The 16,030-nt window shown below is 46.9% G+C and overlaps 1 protein-coding gene across 3 annotated transcripts in view; it reads right to left on the bottom strand.

Moving 5' to 3' along the window:
- wdr17 (WD repeat domain 17) overlaps nucleotides 1-16,030 on the bottom strand; it is a 242,168-nt gene that overhangs the window by 25,296 nt on the left and 200,842 nt on the right. For all 3 annotated transcript variants that reach the window (XM_085977976.1, XM_085977929.1, XM_085977981.1), the window contains one exon: nucleotides 13,698-13,800. In XM_085977976.1, the coding sequence (XP_085834102.1) occupies nucleotides 13,698-13,800 (103 nt within the window). The remainder of the gene's footprint in view (nucleotides 1-13,697; nucleotides 13,801-16,030) is intronic.

Below are 16,030 nucleotides of genomic sequence, written 5' to 3'. Positions count from 1 at the left end.
CCCTAACAGCACTGTGGGAGCACCTTCACCACACGGACTGCAACGGTTCAAGAAGGCGGCTCACCACCACCTTCTGAAGAGCAGTTAGTGATGGGCAATAAATGCTGGCCTTGCCAGCAACGCCCTCATCCAGAGAATGAAAAAAATATAACAACAATCTTTACCTGTATAACAGCAGTCTGCGCAATTGCATAGAGCATTTATGAGATGTTTTAACGTGAAAGGTGCTTTATAAATGCAAATATTGTTGATTGTATTATTTGAAAATAGTGCAGCACTCCCTCAATAGTGCATTGGAGTGTCAACCTCAATCATGAGCTCAAGTTCTGGAGAGAGAGCTTGAACCCATAACCTTCAGACTCAGGTACAACAGTGCTGCTATTGAGCTAACCTGACAAATGTAGCACTGTTGTGGCACTGCTTGTGTAGAATGGTACTGCAGCATAACTTGTTAGGATACTGGCACGCTAGCTCAGTTTGATGCTAAACAAACAGTGACTCACAATGTTGGTGTACCAGAATTGTGGCCTAGCTTGTGTCTACCAGCATTGTGGAACAGCGTGTCGGTATGTATACTAGCACAGTGCTACAATGTTTTGGTATAAGCAGTGTGGAACGGTGTGTTAGTAGAAGCAAAAAATTGTGATGTGGCATATTAGTTTACTACCATTCCAAGCTACTTTTTAAAATATTCATTCCGGGGTGTGGGCGTCGCTGGCAAGGCCAGCATTTATTGCCCATCCCTAATTGCCCTTGAGAAGGTGGTGGTGAGCCGCCCTCTTGAACCGTTGCAGTCCGTGTGGTGAAGGTACTTCCACAGTGCTGTTACGGAGGGAGTTCCAGGATTTTGACCCAGCGACGATGAAGGAACGGTCAGGATGGTGTGTGACTTGGAGGGGAACTTGGAGCCGATGGTGTTTCCATGCGCCTGCTGCACTTGTCCTTCTAAGTGGTAGAGGTCATGGGTTTGGAAGGTGCTGCTGAAGAAGCCTTGGCGAGTTGCTGCAGTGCATCTTGTAGATGGTACACACTGCAGCCACGGTACGCCGGTGGTGGAGGGAGTGAATGTTTAAGGTGGTGGATGGAGTGCCAATCAAGCGGGCTGCTTTATCCTGAATGGTGTCAAGCTTCTTGAGTGTTGTTGGAGCTGCACTCATCCAGGCAAGTGGAGAGTATTCCATCACACTCCTGACTTGTGCCTTGTAGATGGTGGAAAGGCTTTGGGGAGTCAGGAGGTGAGACACTCACCGCAGAATACCCAGCCTCTGACCTGCTCTTGTGGCCACAGTATTTATGTGGCTGGTCCAGTTAAGTTTCTGGTTAATGGTGACCCCCAGGGTGTTGATGGTGGGGGATTCGATGATGATAATGCCGTTGAATGTCAAGGGGTGGTAGTTAGACTCTCGCTTGTTGGAGATAGTCATTGCCTGGCACTTGCGTGTTACTTGCCACTTATCAGCCCAAGCCTGAATGTCGTCCAGGTCTTGTTGCATGCGGGCATGGACTACTTCATTATCTGAGGAGTTGCGAATGGAACTGAACACTGTGCAATCATCAGCAAACATCCCCATTTCTGAACTTATGATGAAGGGAAGATCATTGATGAAGATGGTTGGGCCTAGGACACTGCCCTGAGGAACTCCTGCAGCAATGTCCTGGGGCTGAGATAATTGACCCCCAACAACCACAACCATCTTCCTTTGTGCTAGGTATGACTCCAGCCAGTGGAGAGTTTTCCCCTCCGATTCCCATTGACTTCAATTTTACTAAGACACCTTGATGCCAAATGCTGCCTTGATGTCAAGGGCAGTCACTCTCACCTCACCTCTGGAATTTAGCTCATTTGTCCATGTTTGGACCAAGGCTGTAATGAGGTCTATAGCCGAGTGGTCCAGGCAGAACCCAAACTGAGCATCAGTGAGCACATTATTGGTGAGTAAGTGCCACTTGGTAGCACTGTCGACGACATCTTCCATCACTTTGCTGATGATTGAGAGTAGACTGGAACAATACGTCATGGAACCAACCAGGGAACAGGCTATTTTAGATCTTGTATTGTGTAACGAGTCAGGATTAATTAGCAATCTCATAGTAAAGGATCCTCTGGGGCAGAGTGATCGTAATATGATAGAATTTCACATTAAGTTTGAGAGTGGCTTGCCTAAGTTTGAAACTAGAGTCTTATACTTAAATAAAGCCAATTACATAGGTATGAAGGGCGAGTTGGCTAAAGGAGATTGGAAAAATAGATTAAAAAGTAGATAAGCAGTGGCTAGCATTTAAAGAAATATTTCATAATTCTCAACAAAAATACATTCCATTGTGAAACAAAAACTCCACGGGAAAAGTGATCCAACTGTGGCTAACTAAAGAAGTTAAGGAAAGCATTAGATTGAAAGAAGAAGCTTATAATGTTGCGAAGAATAGTAATAAGCCTGAGATTGAGAGAAAACTAGCAAGAAATATAAAAACAGATTGTAAGAGCTTCTACAAGTGTCCCTTAGAGGTTGTGACAGGAGGAATTATTATGGGGAATAAGGAAATGGCAGAAACGTTAAACAAGTATTTTGTATCTGCCTTCACAGTAGAAGACACAGAAAACATACCAAAAATGGTGGGGAACCAAGGGTCTAATGAGGGTGAGGAACTTAACGTAATTAATATAAGTAGAGAAAAAGTACTAAAAGCCAACAAATCCCCTGGACCTGACGGCCTACATCCTAGGGTTCTAAAAGAGGTGGCTGCAGAGACAGTGGATGCATTGGTTTTGATCTTCCAAAATTTCCTAGATTCTAGAACAGTCCCAGGGGATTGGAAGGTGGCAAATGTAACACCGCTATTCAAGAAAGAAGGGAGAGAGAAAACAGGCCAGTTAGCCTGACATCAATCGTTGGGAAAATGCTGGAATCCATTGTTAAGGAAGTGGTAACAGGGCACTTAGAAAATCATAACATGATTAGGCAGTGTCAACATGGTTTTATGAAAGGGAAATCGTGTTTGACAAATTTATTAGAGTTTTTTGAGGCTGTAACTAGCAGGGTAGATAAAGGGGAATCAGTGGATGTAGTATATTTGGATTTCCACAAGGCATTTGATAAGGTGCCACATAAAAGGTTATTACACAAGATAAGGGCTCATGGGATTGGGGGTAATATACTAGCATGGATAGAGGATTGGTTAACGGACAGAAAACAGAGAGTAGAGATAAATGGGTCTTTTTCAGGTTGGCAGGCTGTAACTAGTGGGGTGCCGCAAGGATCAGTGTGTTGGGGCCTCAGCTATTTACAATCTATATTAATGACCGAAGTGAAGGGACTGAGTGTAATGTATCTAAGTTTGCTGACGATACAAAGCTAACTGGGACAGTAAGCTGTGAGGAGAACATAAAATGTCTGCAAAGATAGACTAAGTGAGTGGGCAGTAAGGTGGCAGATGGAGTATAATGTAGGGAAATGTGAGGTTATTCACTTTGGTAAGAACAGAAAAACAGAATATTTTTTAAATGGTGAAAAACTTTTAAATGTTGGTGTTCACGTGCAAGAAACACAGAAAGCTAGCTTGCAGGTACAGCTAGCAAGAAAGAAGGCAAATGGCCTTTACTGCAAAGGGGTTGGAGTATAAGAGTAAGGAAGTCTTGCTACAATTATACAGGGACTTGGTGAGACCACACCTGGAGTACTGTGCACAGTTTTGGTCTCCTTATCTAAGGAAGGATGTACCTGCCTTGGAGGCGGTGCAACGAAGGTTTACCAGATTGGTTCCTGGGATGAGAGGGTTGTCCTATGAGGAGAGATTGTGTAGAGTGGGCCTATACTCTCTGGAGTTTAGAAGAATGAGAGTTGATCTCATTGAAACATACAAGATTCTGAAGGGGATTAACAGGGTAGACTCGCAGTCTTGACAAAGGGTTTCGACTCTATTTCTCTCTCGTTTTCCACTTTGTTGGATAGATGTTAGTGTTGTAGCTGTACTGGAACAGCTTGGCTCGAGGTACGGCTAGTTCTGGAGCACAAGTCTTCAGCACGATAGCCGGGATGTTGTCAGGGCCCATAGTCTTTACTGTATCCAGTGCGCTCAGCCATTTCTTGATATCACGTGGAGTGAATCAAATTGGCTGAAGACTGGCTTCTATGATGGTAGGGACCTCAGGAGGAGGCTGATATGGATCATCCACTTGGCACTTCTGGCTGAAGATGGTTGCAAATGCTTCAGCCTTGTCTTTTGCACTCACGTGCTGGGCTCCGCCATCATTTATATAGTAATCTGGGATGTAATGTTTAAGTTATCCACCAGATGGAGCCAAATAGTAAGGGATCACATGACACATCACCAGTGTTTAAGGTAATGGGTCATGTAGTCAATGTCCTGGTACACCAGTTATTAAGGTAATGTGGCATTGCATTATGGGTATGACTCAGAGGTGAATCCTCCATCTTGCCATCGTGCAGTAAGAAATTGTCTGCTTTGCTTGCAGCCTGTAAGATATGTTCCTCTGCTACACCGGGTAATAAACAGTTGGGTTTTGTTCCTAAGATCTCGTTTCTCTCAGTTTCTGACCTTACCACTCGGATATCACATATTGGCGATGAGGATCAACAGATCACATCTTGAAGAAGAAAAAAAAAGAGCACTGAATAGAGGATCATGGCTGCTATGGTAGGAAAGATCTCTGCTTTTGATGTTCAGACACAAACCTGGGATGAGTACTGCGAGTTGCTGATGCATTTCTTTGAAGCAAATGATATAGATGATGTCGGAAAAAGGAGAGCTATTTTGCTCACTTCCGTGGGAAGTCAGACGTACCAAACTTGTTAGGTCGGGGCTGGATACAGGAACTTAAATTAGATTGGGGAGCAATAAATCAAATAGAGGGAGGCAAACAGTTGTCTTTGCAAGAAGTGTTGATTGAACATGAGAACGTGTTCAAGGAAGAACTTGGTACATTTAATGACCCCCCAGCTAAGATTTATGTAGACAAGGAGGCACTGCCAAGGTTTTTTAAACAACGACTTGTGCCGTATGCCATGAAACCGAAGGTAGAGGCTGAGCTTGACCGTCTTTTGAAAGAGAACATCCTGGAACCCGTGAAATGTTCAGAATGGGCAGCTCCCATTGTACCTGTTTTAAAACCGGACAATTCGGTAAGACTCTGTGGAGATTATAAATTGACAGTAAATAGGGTGTCTAAACTAGAACAGTATCCTATTCCTAAAACAGAGGATCTCTTTGCAAACCTGGCTGGAGGGAAGAAATTCACGAAGCTGGATATGAGTCATGCATACTTGCAGATTACACTAGATGAGGAATCCAAGAAGTATGTAACCATAAATACACACAAGGGTTTGTTTACTTATAACCGCTTACCATTCGGTGTCTCATCTAGTCCAGCTATTTTCCAGAGGACTATCGAGGGAGTACTGCAAGGGATCCCACATGTTTCAATCTATCTGGATGACATTCTGGTGACGGGAAGAACCGACCAGGAGCATCTGAGCACTCAGAGAGGAGTAAGTGCACTTTCCTGGGGAATGAGGCTGTGTTCCTGGGACACAGTGTGGACGCCACCGGGCTCCATCCAATCAAGGAGAAGGTACAAGCACTGCAGGAGGCCCCAGCTCCTACCAATGTGACTGAGTTAAAAGCTTACCTGGGACTGCTAAACTATTATAACAGATTTTTACCAAACTTGGCAACAGTGTTAGCACCTCTGCACAAACTTCTGCGCAAGGAGACACAGTGGCAGTGGGAAGAGGAACAGAGGGTTTCATTTAAACAGTCCAAGAAACTGATGCTGTCCTCGGATGTGCTGGTTCACTACAGTGCAGAGAAAGACATCATTCTCTCTTGTGATGCTTCACCTTACAGGGTGGGGGCAGTTCTTTCACACAGCTTGGAAGATGGAACAGAAAGACCAATAGGGTTTATGTCTCGAACTCTGACACCAGCGGAAAAAAACTATTCCCAGTTGGATAAAGAGGGGTTAGCAGTAATGTTTGGGTTACAGAGGTTTCACAAGTACATATATGGCAGGAAATTCACCATATGCACCGATCATAAACCTCGTCTATCTCTTTTTAATGAAATGAAAGCAGTACCACAGATGGTGTCACCCCGGATCCAGAGGTGGGCAGTGACGTTAAGGGCATATGAGTATGTCATCGTTTACAAGGCGGGCAAGTACCATGGGAACGCAAATGCCTTGAGTCATCTTCCACTGCCAGGTACACCTATCCATGCAGCTCCAGAGGACAGAGTTTTGGTGTTGGAGGACACGGACACAGCAATTGTGACCGCAGAACAAGTAAGGACATGGACCGGTAAAGATCCAGTACTGTCTAGAGTCCGAGAATATGTGATGAGGGGTTGGCCACAGCATCCGGAAGGGACTGATTTCACACCTTACAGTGTCAGGAAGACAGAGCTGAGTGTGCAGGATGGTTGCGTGTTGTGGGGAGCACGAGTGATTATTCCACAGCCAGCACGACAGTCTATCCTAGGGCTCATCCTGGAGTTTCGCATATGAAAGCCTTGGCAAGGAGTTACTTGTGGTGGCCAAAGCTAGATGAGGAGATAGAAAATCTAGTCAAGACATGCAGCACTTGTCAAGTACACAGGAAGGCACCAGCAGCAGCTCCTCTCCACCCCTGGGAGTGGCCGGATAGACCATGGAGAAGATTACATGTAGATTATGCGGGTCCATTCATGGGAAAGATGTTCCTCATAATCATTGGTGCACATTCCAAATGGATGGATGTGTATCCTGTAAATTCTGCTTCATCTACTGTTACTATAGACTGCCTGCGTAGGAGTTTTAGTAATCAAGGGCTACCAGAGATCGTAGTAAGTGACAATACCACGTGTTTTGTGAGTACAGAAACAAAAGAGTTCATGAGAAACAATGGCATAGTGCACGTGACCTCAGCTCCATATCATCCATCTTCAAATGGACTTGCGGAGAGAGCCGTACAAACATTTAAGGAGATGATGAAAAAAAGTGCGGAAGGGAGTTTGGCAACCAAGGTGTCACGAGTTCTGTTCAGCTACAGAATAACACCTCAATCTACCACAGGACTCTCTCCTGCTGAGCTGTTGTTAGGACGTCGACTACGCTCCACTCTTGACCTGGTTCACCCAGATCTAAAAAGGAAGGTGGAAAACCGACAAATCAAACAAAAGGAGAACCATGACAGAAGGACAAAGAGCCGCAGTTTTGGCGAAGGAGATGCGGTCCTTACCAGGAATTTCAGTTATGGTCCAAAATGGATTCCTGGCGTCATAGACTCAATGACCGGTCCAGTATCATATATGGTCATGGTGGGAACAGGTCAGGTAGTATGCAGACATGTCGATCAGATACTGACCAGACAAGGGGAAATCGAAATGAAGGTTCCAGAGGAGATGTCGGAGGACACGTTGGCCCCCAGTTATCCAAATGCATCGGTGGTACCACCACCACGAACAGAGCCAGTTCCACCCGGACCCCTTCGTCAAGAGGAAACCATCGTAGCAGAGTCAGATACTCTGAGTACTGCTCAGGAGCAGCAGGTGGCTCTACCACAACCAAGCAGGGACTTGACTGTAAGACATTCACCAAGGTCTCACAAGCCACCAGAGATTGATAACGACCTGCTAGATTCGTTCAGTATGGACTATCTTTAAAGGGCTTTCCTTATGGGACTTTTTAAGAATGTTGTTAAGAAATTGATGTTCAACTTAAGAGGGGAGGGATATAGTAATTGTAGTGTATGTACCCGTCTACCTTTAAGGGAACTATTGAATGTAACCATTCACCTTTAAGAGAACTACTTTAGGTGTGGCACTATTTGTTTGGCTTCTGTATACTGTAATACCGATAGTGACCACACCAGTATATAAGTGTTGTGGCAGGATTGCTGGGGCAGATTCGCCCTGACCTTCGAATAGTAAAGACCTGTTTGTTTGTTACTTCTGAAGTCTGTGTCGTTATTAACCGTACAACCCACAGACTTTACAGTGGCGACGAGTCCGATCGTACCCTGCGGCAAGACTACCAAAGCAAAGAAGAGCGTCGAAGAGAGGCAACCGCCCTCGTCGTGCTGCTGAAAGAAAACACGAGGCTGCAGCAGGAGGAAGGAGGAAGACTTTAGCAATAAAAGCTTCCATCTGCAACAGGCACTGACTACCCTTCTACCACGGTGCGGAGTGAGCCGATCAGCTGGAAACAAGGCGGCCGCGGAGACTGTGAGTAGGGGAAGGTGTAGAGAATAGGGCTGTGCACTCGACCACGGTCGAGGGGGAACGGAGCCGGTCAGAAAGTCGGGTCCAACGGTGTCGTGAGACAGTCGGACCTCGATCGGCGGGAAAAGCCGGGCAGCGACCGCAGCCACGAAGCGCTGAGAGTAGGCGCGGGAAGAGAAACCCAGCTGCAGCCGGGGAGGGAAACACCGGTCTGCGAGAGGGCTGGGAGGCGAACAGGAACCGTGCGGGTGGGAGAGAGAGCGACAGAGTCAAGCAAGGGGAGAGAGACTGCGCGAGAGCCAGTCCAGCGGCTGAGCTGTTCTCCACCAACGGGGTACCCAGAGCCGGTAGAACCGAACGTGCGGGAGAGGGAGAGACAGAGCCGAGCAAGGGGAGAGAGACTGCGCGAGAGCCAGTCCAGCGGCTGAGCTGTTCTCCACCAACGGGGTACCCAGAGCCGGTAGAACCGAACGTGCGGGAGAGGGAGAGACAGAGCCGAGCAAGGGGAGAGAGACTGTGCGAGAGCCAGTCCAGCGGCTGAACTGTTCTCCACCAACGGGGTACCCAGGGCCGGTAGAACCGAACGTGCGGGAGAGAGAGCGACAGAGCCGGGTACGGAGAGAGAGACTGCGCGAGAGCCAGTCCAGCGGCTGAACTGTCCTCCGTTAACGGGGTGTACCCAGCGCCGGTAGAGCCATGCGGGCGGGCGGGAGGAAAAGACAGAGCCGAGTAAGGGGAGCTGTGCGAGAGCCAGCCCAGCGGCTGAACCTGTCCGCTGTGGGGAAAGCGTACCCCTTCCACCAGGAAGAAACGCGGGAAACCGCCATTAGGCGGAGGAGATGACAGAAGCGGGAAACCGCCATTGAAGTGGGCGGGGAGAGAAAGGAAGAGCGGGAAACCGCCATTTTCGCGGGAAAACCGCCATCTTAACTGACATACCGCCATTGAAGTGGGTGGGGAGAGAAGGAAAGAGCGGGAAACCGCCGATTTCGCGGGAAAACCGCCATCTTAGAAATAAACAAATAAATAAGAATACTTAAAGAAATACTGGTGCTGCTCCCAAGGGAAGAAAGATGCCTAAGCGAGGGAATATTAACGACTTTAATTCTGAAATAGAAGACTGGGCCACGTACGTGGAACGCATAGAGATCTATTGCGAAGCCAACAAAATAGAGGAAGACGACAAGGCGATAACATTGCTAAACTCGATGGGGGCAAAAACATACGGGCTCTTGAAGCATCTAATAGCACCAGATAAACCAGCGGATCAGACCTTCGAAGAGATTGTGGCTGTGCTGAAGGACCACTTGAACCCCACACCATTGATGCTGGCTGAACGATTCAAATTCTACGCAAGAACGCAGAGGAAAGACGAAAGCAATGCGGAGTACTTGGTCGCACTGCGTAGGCTAGCGAAATACTGCCAGTTCGGAGGGAATCTGACAGAAGCACTGCGGGACAAGTTCGTATGCGGATTGTCCAAAGAAGGGACGCAGAAGCGACTACTGGAAGAGAACGACCTCACACTGGACAGGGCTGTCCTTATAGCTGCATCGCACGAAGCTGCAGCGAAAGGAACGGCGGAAATGCAACTAAAGGCGGCGGCACTCGGGGTGGACCAAATTACTTCAAGCACAACAAAATGCTACCGTTGTGGGAAGACAACGCATGACCAGAATCAATGCTGGTTTAAGAACCAAGAGTGTAGGAAATGTGGCAAACTGGGTCACATCGCGAAGGTATGCCGGTCAGGGAAGAAGACCAACAATCAAAGGAAGCCACCACAAGAAAAGTACAACAAGGTACACAAGGTGGCTGAGAAGAGTTCAGACGAACAGAATTCAGACTCAGACCCAAACAACCAGGTGCTGGGTAGTCTGAGAATCCACAATGTGGGTAAAGAAACGGATCTACAAACCATCTGGGTCATACTAAAAATAGCTGGAGTCCAAGTAAGGATGGAGCTGGACACTGGATCAGCTCTATCAGTCATCAACCGAAGGGACTACCACCGGCTATTCTCTCACATACCTTTAAGAAATACCAAGTTCGTATTACAGACATACACGGGGCATAACGTATACCCCATGGGGAAAATAAGAGTCAAGGTGAGAGATAGGGGTAAAGAACACCCAAGAATGAACTTGTACGTATTACCTGAAGGAGGACCACCACTTCTAGGACGGGAGTGGATTAAGAAAATAGATATAGAATGGCACTACCTAAAAGCCATAATGAGGGAGGACTCGGTGCAAGCTATCAGCTCAGATTCTGAAATGGATGACGATAAGACCAATTCAAATATGGAAGACAAGGCTAAAAGGGACTTGCCGACGATGGGGAAGGAAACGAAGACATGCAGAGGGACTTATGTTACCAAGAAGAATAAAGCTGCAGAGCAGAACTCCAGGTTGACAGAGAATTCTGAGCCTGTTCAAGCAAAGGATTCATCCACGACGGAAGAACACCGAGTTCGGACTCAAACTTATGTCAAAGTACGACAACAATTAGAACAGTTGAGTGACCGTCTCGTACAAGAGATGAAAAATATGGAAAAGTTCTGGGACACCGAATGGGAGAACCTGGAAAGACAACAGAGACAGCTAGCTCAAGCAGAGAGCGACCATAGAGCCATCGTGGCCAAATACCAATCACATTCCCCTGATCCTGTTCGGAACTAGAATATTTACAGAATGAACCAAAGGAAGAGGAATCTTCAGGAAGCCAGGATTTTATCCCAGTTCATCTCTACGACTCGTTGCAAGCAGAGTGTAACAAGTTGAAAGAACAGTATGAACAGGCCCAGACTACAATCCTGGAAGGGGTTAACTCGGCAACCTCCGAAAAGCTAGTTTTAGTGAAAGCATCTGAACAGCTAAAGGTTGAACATGAGCGAGAATTACAAAGGCTGCAGGAAATGTTTGAGGAGCTCCAGGGCAAGACAGACTCGTCGGTAGAGATTCCATCCATCGAGGAAAAATTAGAGGTGGAAGACATAGCAGAACATGAAATTCAAGATGTCCAAGAACTCATTAAATTATTGAAGGCAACCCAGGACAAATATGAGGTGGCAATGGCCGAGGTTCAACAACTTGAAGAACATATTCAACTAGGAATCCGGGCAGTGGAAGGAAAGGCAACTGGAAGGATCACAGAGACTGTAGGAATGGCCCCTGAACAGGAGTTAGAGAACATCAAGGCGCAACTTCTTCGAGCACTTAAAACCAAAGTACCGGAGGAAAGGAAGGTGAAAACATTGGAGGGAAAGGTGGATGAAATGGAGAAGACTCTAATCCACAGTGTCCCCGTCGAAGAGTTAACGGCCAGCCAACTCTTACACACGCTGAGGGACAAGACTCCAAAATGGGAACACGAGTTTCAGGGTTCAAAGGGAAAGAATTCGGAGCTTCCAAAAGTCACGGAGATAGCTGAGGTGGCAACACAGCTTTTACAAGGATGCCAAAAGTACGCTGAATTGCGTCAAGGGGAACAGAAGGGGGTGGAAACAGATACTCCAGTAGAAGGATTAAATAGCCTGACAACGACATCCCCGATGGAAGGGAAGGTATTGAACTCACAAATGAGGCCAGTAGTGAAGGAATGGCAGACACCCCCGGAAGAGCGGAATGAATATGAATGTTTGAAGAAGTCTTTTCAAGAAAGATGGTTAGGGAAGGAACCACCGTCGGCTAACGTCCAGATGGATAAGAAGGAAGTAGAAGGGCCTCTCACTGGCCTAACTCAGGACGACCCCGAATATTACCATGACCTGTTGAGTGACACTGAATATTACGAGGATCTGGTCTGCTCAGTTTGTGATGAAAACTCCCAAAGTGCTGAAATCCGGATGAAGCACTTAAGGTCTAAGGAACATAGAGAGTTGGTGGCACTACAGCTGGCAGCCGAGAAAGGAGCTCCGAGAGTGTCAAAAAGGCAGAAAAGGAAAAGAAGAAGCAGAAGATAATAACTGTCTAAAATATTAGCACTTCTACCATCTCAGGCGGGACACTACGAAAGGAACTAAATTAGTTGAAAAACTGGAAAATATCAAGACAGCCAGTTGGTTGTAAAAGTCCGCACTGCTGGTTCAACAGGACGAAAGTTCAAGCTGTTATGTCAAGAAAAAGGCTATGGAGGAGTCACGCTAGCCATGTGAACTGGTGTACCAAAGAGATGTTGTTTGGAACGAGTCAAGATCAGAGACTGAACCTGTGAACTGTTCCCACCAAGATTATATCTGTAAATTGTTTTATATGACATTGACTCCACCGAGATTATATCTGTAATTTGTTTTATAGGAAGTTGAAGATATGTATGTTTAACGGGGACTCTGTAAGTAATAAGCTAAAAAGGGAGGATTGTAGTGTATGTACCCGTCTACCTTTAAGGGAACTATTGAATGTAACCGTTCACCTTTAAGAGAACTACTTTAGGCGTGGCACTATTTGTTTGGCTTCTGTATACTGTAATACCGATAGTGACCACACCAGTATATAAGTGTTGTGGCAGGATTGCTGGGGCAGATTCGCCCTGACCTTCGAATAGTAAAGACCTGTTTGTTTGTTACTCCTGAAGTCTGTGTCATTATTAACCGTACAACCCACAGACTTTACAGTAATCTGGAATGTAATGTTTAAGTTATCCACCAGATGGAGCCAAATAGTAAGGGATCACATTCACCAGTGTTTAAGGTAATGGGTCATGTAGTCAATGTCCTGGTACACCAGTTATTAAGGTAATGTGGCATTGCATTATGGGTATGACTCAGAGGCGAATCCTCCATCTTGCCATCGTGCAGTAAGAAATTGTGTGCTTTGCTTGCAGCCTGTAAGATATGTTCCTCTGCTACACCGGGTAATAAACAGTTGGGTTTTGTTCCTAAGATCTCGCTTCTCTCAGTTTCTGACCTTACCACTCGGATATCACAATTTAGAATGTGGATATTCATGGAAACTTCTCCTCCTGTTAGTTGTTCAATTGTCCACCAGCATTCACGAATGGCAGGACTGCAGAGCTTTGATCTGATCCGTTGAATGTGGGATCGCTTAGCCCTGTCTATAGCATGCTGCTTCCACTTTTTAGCATGCATGTAGTCCTGTGTTGCAACTTCCCCAGGTTGGCACCTCATTTTTAGGTACGCCTGGTGCTGCTCCTGTCATGCTCTTCTACACTCCTTATTGAACCAGGGTTGTTCCCCTGGCTTGATGCTAATGGTAGAGTGAGGGATATGCCGGGCCATGAGGTTACAGATTGTGGTGGAATACAATTCTGCTGCTGCTGATGACCCACAGCGCCTCATGGATACCCAGTTTTCAGCTGCTAGATCTGTCCTGAAGCCATCCCCATTTAGCACAGTGGTAGTGCCACACATCACTAGCTAATGTGACAGCCCAACAAACACCATTTTAAGGAGGATAACTTTTAAGCCAAGATTCCTGCTTTTCATTTAAATAGGCAGCAGTATTTGGATTGTAACTTACTCACTACACTTGTGCAGCATCAGCCGGTCAGTGCGGATGTAGCTGAGCAGGTCCAAGATCTGATGGACAGAGTCCAAGGTCCACTCAGAGCTACTTAGCTGTTCTGTAGGATGGGAAGAAGCACAGTCAGTCAGCTGCCAGATTTTGGACCATCTTTGCAAGCAACAGTTGATATGATTTTCAAACATTTGTTGTAATAGGCGATACTGTAATCGGCAGCAAGGTATTTATTAAACGGGTGCCTTGTATCTGTTTTCACCAAAGAGGATAGAATACCAGTGATAGAAGGGAGCTGGACAGGTTCCTGATTAGGGCAGAGATCGCATCATATGGCAATAGATTGGGAGAAGGGGAAGTGCAACGAGACCTGGGTGTCCTTGTGCACCAGTCGCTGAAGATAAGCATGCAGGTGCAGCAGGCGGTTAAGAAGGCAAATGGTATGTTGGCCTTCGTAGCAAGAGGGTTCGAGTACAGGAACAAGGATGTCTTGCTGCAATTGTACAGGGCCTTGGTGAGACCACAGCTTGAGTATTGTGTGCAGTTTTGGTCGCCTTATCTGAGGAAGGATATTCTTGCCATGGAAGGAGTTCAGCAAAGATTCACCAGGCTGATACCTGGGATGGCAGGAATGACGTACGAGGAGAGATTGGGACGATTGGGCTTGTACTCGCTGGAGTTTAGAAGAATGAGAGGGGATCTCATTGAAACTTATAAAATTCTGGCAGGACTGGACAGACTAGACGCAGGGAGCATGTTCCCGATGGTCAGGGAGTCCAGAACCAGGGGTCACAGTCTAAAGGTAAGGGGTAAGCCTTTTAGGACAGAAATGAGGAGGAATTTCTTCACCCAGAGAGTGGTGAACCTGTGGAATTCTCTACCACAGAAGGCAGTAGAGGCCAATACATTAAATATATTCAAGAAGGAGTTGGATATATTTCTTAAGGCTAAAGGGATCAATGGGTATGGGGAGAAAGCAGGGACCGGGTACTGAACTTGGATGATCAGCCATGATCGCATTGAATGGCGGAGCAGGCTCGAGGGGCCGAATGGCCTACTTCTGCTCCTGTCTTCTATATAGAAGGTAAGTCTCTTCATAGAAACACGTGGTCTGTGTGATCTCCTGGACTGGTTTCGATCGCCTGAGGGGGTCGGAGGTGAATTTTACAGAGTATTATTTTCCCCTATTAGCCCTTTTTTTGCCCCTCGCAGGAGATTATAAGGTTACGGCGGTGGGGGCTGGAGTGTTTAGCCATGGTGGTCGCACCATCGTGGTGTGGGGAGAGGGGCAGAGGGAAGAAGCGTTTAGGCATGCTGGTCCAGCCATCATGGTGTGGGGGTAGGCTTGATGGACCAGCTGGTCTTTTCCTGCCCTGTTCGTATGTGGTTGACTCTTAACTGCCCTCTGACAAGGCAGCCAGCCACTCAGTTGCATAAGGCGGCTCGCCACCGCTTTCTCAAGGGCAACTAGGGATGGGCAATAAATGCCGCCCTTGCCAGCGATGCCCACATCCAGTGAATGAATGAAAAAAAAACCTAACAATAAATCAAGGGGAGGAAGTTATTGGATTCAGCGGGGTAGATCTTGACTTTGCGCGCCCGTGTAAAACGGGTGATAGGAGTTGTCAGCCCACTTTACATCGCTCCCCATTTTCATTTCCATTGACTTCATGGAAAGTTCTGAAACTCAATTCTGAGCTCATACCAGGAAAAGAAAATGAAAGCTGCTGGATTGTTGTAAGAAGCCACCTGGTCTCCCAGTGTCCTTTAAGGAAGGGAACATGCCTCCCCTCCCTGCCTGGCCTACACATGACTACCAGTGGTTGGCATCTACTGGTCTAGCAAGCCAGTTAACTATAAACAAGGAAAAAGGCCCTTCGCTTTCTCGGGGCAACTATGGATGGGCAATAAACATGGGAGTGTCAGTGTCACCCAGAGGGTTGTGAAGCTTTGGAATTCTCTACCCCAAGGGGGTTGTGGATGCTGAATCGTTGAATATCCTGACTTGGAAGTATATCGCCGTTCCTTCATCGTCGCTGGGTCAAAATCCTGTAGCTCCCTCCCTAACAGCACTGTGGGAGTACCTTCACCACACGGACTGCAGCGGTTCAAGAAGGCGGCTCGCCACCACCTTCTCAAGGGCAATTAGGGATGGGCAATAAATGCTGGCCTTGCCAGCGACGCCCACATCCCGTGAACGGATAAAAAAAATATATATTCAAGGCCGAGACAGATAGATTTTTGAACTCGAGGAGAATCAAGGGATACGGGGATCGGGCAGGAAAGTGGAGTTGAGGTCGCAGATCTGCCATGATCTTATTGAATGGCGGAGCAGG

This window comes from Somniosus microcephalus, chromosome 1 (assembly GCF_052327205.1).
Source record: "Somniosus microcephalus isolate GS21.2 chromosome 1, FLI_Smic_1.0, whole genome shotgun sequence".
NCBI classification, from domain to species: domain Eukaryota; kingdom Metazoa; phylum Chordata; class Chondrichthyes; order Squaliformes; family Somniosidae; genus Somniosus; species Somniosus microcephalus.
The sequence above is the reverse complement of the archived record's forward strand: the minus strand, read 5'-3'. Positions and strand labels throughout refer to the sequence as shown.